The 7,824-nt window shown below is 44.6% G+C and overlaps 1 protein-coding gene across 1 annotated transcript in view; it reads left to right on the top strand.

Annotated features, from left to right (window-relative positions):
• Mccc2 (methylcrotonoyl-CoA carboxylase 2) overlaps positions 1-7,622 on the top strand; it is a 72,809-nt gene extending 65,187 nt beyond the window's left edge. The window contains exons 14-17 of the mRNA XM_028790201.1: positions 1,207-1,363; positions 1,721-1,835; positions 3,740-3,825; positions 7,196-7,622. Coding sequence (XP_028646034.1) covers positions 1,207-1,363; positions 1,721-1,835; positions 3,740-3,825; positions 7,196-7,313 — 476 coding nt within the window. The 3' untranslated portion in view covers positions 7,314-7,622. The remainder of the gene's footprint in view (positions 1-1,206; positions 1,364-1,720; positions 1,836-3,739; positions 3,826-7,195) is intronic.
• The last annotated feature ends 202 nt before the right edge of the window (positions 7,623-7,824 follow it).

The raw sequence follows: 7,824 nt of genomic DNA on the forward strand, positions 1-7,824 counted from the left end.
TCTGATTCTGAAATGCTCTGAAGACTGGCTTCTAAAGGTGGCTAGAGTGTCAGACCTCACCAGCAAAGGCAAGGGTCCTGGTATAGTCCCTCAGTGTCCCAGCACATCCAGCTCCTCCACAGGATTGCTGGACTGAATTGGATGACATAGTATTGGAGATTTGCCAACCAAGAGCAGAGTCAGTCAGACAAGCTAGTCTACATATGCAGGGGAAAGAAATGCCTCCCCCAGAGCCTCAGGTGGGAACAGAGAACTGAAACCTGACTTCATAGTTCTCAAATAAGAGAAGGGTATGCCCCTGTCATAGAAGGCATGTTACAGTAGAAGAACAAGTTCCTCAGAGTTGGGGCTTGAAGAAACAGAGAAATCCTGTAATTATAAAGAAAACCATTTATTTTTAAATCTTGCTGTTGAGCCCCTGGCAGGGACTTACCATGCCCATGAAACATTAATCTTTATTTCATCAAAGTTTTAGGCAGTGCTGCAAAACGAGGAGTCCTATTTTAAACCAGGTCAGTGGACGTGGAAACCTTCCAGGCTGGCTTGCCAGGCGCTACCTTTCCTGTGGCAATGTCACAGTCTCTTCCCATCAAGCCTCTGCCTTGTGATGCTCTCTCAAAGACAGATTGTTTCCTTCTGTTGCTCAAAGATCTGTGTGTCTTGAAACAAAGTATTTTAAGGACATCTAAAACAGAGAGAGCTGGTGATAGTAGTGGCTCATGCCTTTAATCCCAGCATTCAGGAGGCAGAGTTTGGGGCCAGCCTGGTCTACAGAATGAATTCCAAGACTTACACAGAGAAAAACAAAAACAAACAAACCATAAAGAGAGTTTTTTGATTCTTCTTTTAAAGATTTATTATAGATACAGTGTTCTGCTTGCATATATACTTACAGGCCAGAAGAGGGCACCAGATCTTGTTATAGATGGTTATGAGCCACCATGTGGTTGCTGGGAATTGAACTCAGGACCTCTGGAAGGGAAACCAGTGCTCTTAACCTCTGAGCCATCTCTCCAGCCTGTGAAGAAAGACTTTTATTGTGGTCCTTTGAAGCATACTTTGGGGTACGCACTTCCTGTGGGACTATTCTATTTGAATGAGAAGATTTATAATAAAGTTAGTTTAAGCCAGGATTTGACAGTACCTTGGTGGGATTGACTTCTGCATGTACATCCACTGCTCAAGACTGTGTTTCTCTTCTCCTAGGATTCATGGTTGGTAGAGACTATGAAGCCGAAGGAATTGCCAAGGATGGTGCCAAGATGGTAGCTGCAGTAGCCTGTGCCAGAGTGCCTAAGATAACTGTCATAATTGGGGGATCGTATGGGGCTGGAAACTACGGAATGTGTGGCCGAGCATACAGGTGGGTCGTGGCCACAGCTTCTTTTTGAAGAAAGAAATGCGTTTCAAATGAAGTTACAGATGGTCATGTAAATCCCAGCCGTGGTGGCACATGCCTGTAATCCTAGCTCTTAGCAGGTAGAGGAAGGAGAATCGGGAGTTCAAAGCCAGCCTTGCTACACAGCAAATCTGAGGTGAGCTCAGGCTACAGAGGGTCATGTTTACAAACAAAACAAAATAAGTTATCAGTTTATCTAGGGCTTGGAGTATCAGATGACATTCAGCACACTCCCTCATTTATACTTTAATCAGTTTACAGGCTTTTGCCACCGTGCCTAACTGTACTGCATGAATCTGATGATTTCTTTTTTCCTTCCAGTCCAAGGTTTCTCTACATGTGGCCAAATGCCCGCATCTCAGTGATGGGAGGAGAGCAGGCAGCCACCGTGTTAGCCACAGTGGCAAGAGACCAGAAAGCACGCGAGGGGAAGCAGGTAAGGGACTTACTGCTTCATGTGGGTTTGACCGTCACCTGCAAACCCCTGCAGCTCAGGAGCAGAGCACCCAGGTTACCGGTGTGACTGTGGGAAGGGTGGTGGGGTTCCACTCCTGGGCCTTAAGCATGCCAGGCAAGCGCTGTACTGCTGACCTGTGCCTGCAGCCCCGGAAATTCCCAACACCAGACAGACACGCTGGGTTCTTACTCTTTTGCTATTAGTGAGATCTAAGGAAATCCAATTTACTCCTTTTTGGCCCAAAGCAGCAGACCTTAGTTTCTGTTTTTGTTTTATGTTGTTGTTAAGGGTCCCTTGACAGAGATTCAGTCACCTACTGAGGTGTGAATAGCTTTGGTATTCTTTGAGAGTATAACTTTGGAAAAATGGACAGAAAAGAGTGTAAGTGTGTTTCTGGAAGGCAAACTGGAGTGGCTTCTCTTACGAGGGATTCTTTGTGTCTCTGTTAGACTCTTCGGAAGTTCAGTATGAATGTTTAGTTATGACGTTTAAGGGTTCAGTTTAAGCGGCAGGTCCTGGAATGTCAGCTGTGTGCTTCTGTGATAGCTTATGTGTATCATGGTCTCATCATAGGAAAGATGGTTGGATACCTCCTTGCTGTGAGGTGGCTTTGCCCTGCCAGCAAGGATCACGTGGCCACCCATGGGGTCCACAGAGCTGGGATGACACTAAGTCACTTGTGTCTGTGTGTGTACATTCATGTGTGAAGATGCCACTGCATGGGGCTGCGTGGGGGTCAGAGGACAATCTCTGGTATTGGGCCTCACCTTCTGCCTGATCTGAGGCGAGGTCTCTCTGTTGTTTCTCTGTTGTATACACTAAGCTATCTCTCTTGTGAACTTCCAGGGATTCTCCCGTCTCTGTCTCCCATTTCCCCATGCCAGCGCTGGGATTACAGCTTGTGCTACATGTCCAGTTTTTACGTGGATCCTAGGAATCTGAACTCAGGTCCTCGTGGTTTCAGTGCAGCAGCCTTTACCACTGATCATCTCTCCAGCCTGCCTCTTTGTCTCTACCTGGCAGCAGGCACTCTGTACAGTTAGGTTGATGTTTTAGATTCACTCTAATGTCAGCCAGTATTGAAGCAAAATAGTAGCTTTGCTCTGTGTGTGTGTGTCTGAGTGGAAGACAGCAGAAGAGGATGCTGTTGGCAATGTAGGTGGTAGAGTCTGTCTATCTGATGTTTTGAAGGTGTGTTTGAACTTTATGAAACAAAAGTAGCCCCCTTTTGAGTAACCATTCTTTGGTTCATTTGATGTATAGATATTTAAATCATCCTTTTTCATATATGCAAATGTAGCATCTCTGGTTCTCCCTCCAGTGCTTATTGACTCAAGTATGTGCATGAGAGAGGGGAAGGTTGACTTGAAGTAAGTCATTTGTTTCTAGTATACCTGATTATTTACTTATTTATTTTGGCACTGGGGGTTGAAGCCAAGGTCTCCCAAAGGCTAGGCAAGTGCAACCCTGTATCCAGAGCTCTGGAATACTTCAGAGTTGAAGATAAATTCTCCTATAAAGAGGTAGGATTAAGGGTGTGCGCCACTGTGCGTGGCCTTCTCCACCTTTGTAACGGGAGATTGTTGAATGCTTTTTAGTTCTATGGTGGCACTCACATCTACTATCGTATCCTGCCGGAACACAGTGAGGTGTGAACACAGTGACGTGTGACACCCTCGGTTTTGGCTTTGCGTTACATGGCCTCAGTGTGTTGCCTTCGATGACCTGCATCCCAGGCAAGGCCATGTATGTTAAAACATCCTCTGCGATCTGTCACTGTGCAAATGCTAGTTGCGCCATCATTGTTCCCAGGGTATGTCTTTCTGAAGTTAGCTAGAGGAATCGGTCCCAGCGAACCTGACTGACTGTCTCTTTTCTTTCAGTTCTCCAGTGCAGAGGAGGCAGCTCTGAAAGAGCCCATCATTAAGAGGTTCGAAGAGGAAGGGAGTCCTTACTACTCCAGTGCAAGGTGGGAACAGGGTTTCTCTCAGCCCCTCAGTCTCAGCTTCACAGCTCTCGGGATGGTTGGGCTTTGTAGGACACAAATGTAGTGTCTGGCTGGGTATGATGGAGTAAGCCTGATTTCCCGCCCTTTGTACATCTGTGGCAGGAGGATTGAGGTTTGAGGTTAGCCTGAGCTACATAGAAAGACCTTGTTACTGCCTGGACAAAAGGTTACTTTTATACAACCATTTGTTTATGCTAAGCTGCCGCACTGCTCCCAGGCTTCCTTGCACAGTAGCTCCTACATTGCTCCCACGTCCCACCCCAGTTAGGGTATCTCCAGCATGGTAGGGATAGCTGTAGCCAGAGGTGGGCCATGTCAGCAGTAGAAGATAAGAGTTCTAATCCTGGGTGTTACACATTCAGGAGTTGATCCTAATCTTTGCCTAAGCACATAGATTTCTGTGTTCCACCCTCACCCCTTCTGATTGTTTGGTTGCTCCCCTGTTTTAAGTACAAGATTGATTGGTCGATCACGTATTGACACTGGTTAACAAGTGTGCTTGCATAATCTGAAGGTGATTAGTCACAGCCAGGGCCCACATGTCAATGCCAAGTAATTACCTCAGACACCACTGCTGCCGCTGACTGTTTGTTTTCTGTGAAGCATAATCATAATGAGGTAATCCATTCTCCCTGCCCGTCCCAGCTGGAGACCGCTTGGTACGTGCTTTCAAATGGTTTTTCCAATAGCTGTACTGCTCAGTATTATGAAGACAAATCTAAGCCATGCCTTCTTTCTTCCCTTGGGCAGATAGAGAAAAGAATAAATACTAGTGTCTTCTAAAATTAAGTTATGCCTTGGATCGTGCCCTTTACGGGTAAAGGCAAACTGGAGAGAAGGGCAGAAGAAAATAAGAAAGTTAGAATCCATTTCAGGGGCTGGAATTCCTCCCCGTGGCCAGTGTTGCTCTTGGCAGGAGTGTGCAAAGACGAAGGCGTATTGATCATCAGTTTGAGTTTGGATAATAACATTTGAGATTCTTGTTGGTTGGCACCTGGGTCTCATGATTACCCAGACTGGCTAAGGACTGGCTAAGTTTAAAGATGATCTTGAACTCCTGATCCCCCTACCTCTGGAATTCCAGGATTCAGGCTTCTGTGTCACCACCACAGTAGGCAGTGCTGGGATGGGGTTGAACCCAACATGGTAGATGAACCTTCCCCCATCTGAGCTGCGTCCTGAACACATTTGTAAATTTTCAAAACTCCTATTTGTCTTTATGCTAATTGTGTTTCCCGCCTCTCCCTGCCCAAACAGATTTACAATTATATTTAGGTGGGTCATTGGTTCATTTAATTAACAACAATTTAGTTTATCATCTTTGGTCCGAGCAGCAAGATTGTACCTCACTGTGCCATAATGCAAACAGACACTCAGTAACAGCAGCCAGTGGAGGCAGGGGACTCCCGGAGGACCGTGGAAGAGATGTAAAATCAATACAAAGTGGCTGTATAAGCCCACTGATGGTTCTTCACATGGATGAGGTTTTGGCTGAAATGCTCAGGGACAATTGAAATATTCAACTTGGGAAATGGAAAATTTTAGATGAGCCGTGAATTTAGGTTTATTTTATGCCCAAGATGAGTCATGTCTTGGGAAAGATTGAATCCTTTATGATTGTTATACTAATGCTTGTTACATTGTTATGTTAATGCGTGTTAATGGTTACATTTGAGACCTCAGTGAGCACCCTCAGTGAGCGACCTCAGTGAGCATGGCTGGATAGATGGATCTTTACAAATAAATGTTGAAAGACAGGAAGGTGTCTCTATGAATCTGTGTGTGTTTAATCCTACCGTTGAAACAGTTGCTGGCCTGGACATGGCCACCTTTTCCTAAAGATGAAAAGATTCGCAAGCTGGCTTAGAGTCCTGGTTTTGGTAAATCTCATCTTAGCCATTGTTCTCTGGCTTCATTAGGCATGAACATGGTAGAAGCCAGCTTTCTGGAGTATCTCCTGATACTGGAAGCTCTGTCTCATTGCCTCTTGTTCTGGGGCTCAAGCCTCACACCTGCTAGCCCAGTGCTTTTGTTCTCAGTCCCAGTTCCTGTTCCCTAAATCCTTTGTGGCACACACGGACCTCTGCTCAGGAGCTGCACTCAGGCATTGAATTGACCCTCTTCCTTGGATAGCCTTTAGTGGCTGTCACTAACTAACCCTTCCAGCATTGCTTGGGGGATTCTGTTGCTCACGGGCTCTCAAGAGATAATCAATCCACCTGTTCACAGTTCCAAGAACAACCTCCTGTTGGTTGGCCACTGGTCGTTTAGGGTCCCTGTGATAAATGTTTTATGAGCAAAGATGTGATTCCTGTCTGCCAATGTGAAAACCATTTAATAATTGATGTGACATCCAGATGCTAGAAGCACTTTCAGTAAAGACGGCAAAACTGCCATTTACTATAATTAACCCCAAAAGAACAGGCATTCCTCATCTGACAAGGTGGTTCACATCTGCAGAAGGCTGAGGCAGGAGGATCAGCACAGGTTCCAGGCAAAGTTAGCCTATAGAGTGAAACCTAGCTTTTAAAAAACTGAACAAGCAACTACAAAACTGTGTTATTTCTCATTCATTTTTTTTAATATATAAATTTCAGGATGTCAGTGAGAACAAACTAAAATCTCTACTTTCTCTTCAAAGCAGTTTAAGGTTGTTGTTGTTATTTTTTTTCTACTGTAGCAAAGAATACGTTTCTTATTTTAAGAATTACGTTTCTTATTTTATTAATAAAATGTAGTGAGGCTTACACAGTGATTGCTGGCTTGCACAGTTCCAGGTAGTAGCCTTTAGCAGTGTTGGATTTTTAACTGGGTTTATGGGTCTCTCCATGCTAATGACAAAGCAGATTGAGGCGATTGCTACACTTCTGTGAGGAGCAAGGAAGCATGAAGTCTTTCCTAAAGCCTGAAGCTCCACATCGATCCATGTGGCAGCCTGGGTCAGAGGGCGGGGCAATGGGGAGCACAGCCGTTCTTTTCTTTGGTGGGAGCACTGCTGTTTTTTTCTTTGGGTGGGAGCACTGCTGTTCTTTTCTTTGTGTGGGAGCACTGATGTTTTCTTTGTGTGGGAGCACTGATGTTTTCTTTGGGTGGGAGCACTGATGTTCTTTTCTTTGGGTGGGAGCACTGCTGTTCTTTTCTTTGGGTGGGAGCACTAATGTTCTTTTCTTTGTTCCACTCACTCAAATATGACCTCTGTTAGCCACTTGCATACACAGGCACTAGTCCAGAGCTCTCTTTACTGTGGTTGGTCCTCTAGGTGATTCTGGGCATGGCGTGGAGGGATGGTTGCTTGATGGCACGCTCAGTGACAGTTTTCATCTTTTCACAGATTGTGGGATGACGGGATTATTGACCCCGTGGACACCAGGCTGGTTCTGGGGCTCAGCCTCAGTGCAGCCCTCAATGCCCCCATCCAGAGGACTGACTTTGGCATCTTCAGGATGTAACCCAGATATGGAACATGGTGCCACACCTGTAACAAAAATTAACACGTGTAACTGGCCTTAAGATGAGATTTACTGGACATGTACCTGTCACAGGAATTCTTTTCTTAACAGTATGATGTATGTTTTACTTTTATTCTTTTTGTAAAAATCAGTGAGTATTCTGCTTGATGAACTTCGATTTTTTTAAAAAGTTTTTTCTTATATTTTTCATGGCACATTTTTACCACCCATAAAATGAAGAGAGTGATTTTACACATATCCTTTGAGTACCACAAACAGTATGAAAAATAAATCTCTTTAATCTATACATTCTAGGGTTGTTGAGGTGGTTAATTTAAAATCATATTACCCCTGAAGTGATTATTTTCTTGGTTATATTTGATATTTCAGCATACTTGTATGTGTGCATGTGCATGCTTTTGTGTGTGTGCATGTGTGTGTACATGTGTGTGCATGTAAAGATCAAAGACCAACTTTATTGTTCCTCGGGATCTATCCACCCTTTTTTAAA

This window comes from Grammomys surdaster, unplaced genomic scaffold (genome assembly GCF_004785775.1).
Source record: "Grammomys surdaster isolate TR1022 unplaced genomic scaffold, NIH_TR_1.0 125876, whole genome shotgun sequence".
Classification (NCBI taxonomy): domain Eukaryota; kingdom Metazoa; phylum Chordata; class Mammalia; order Rodentia; family Muridae; genus Grammomys; species Grammomys surdaster.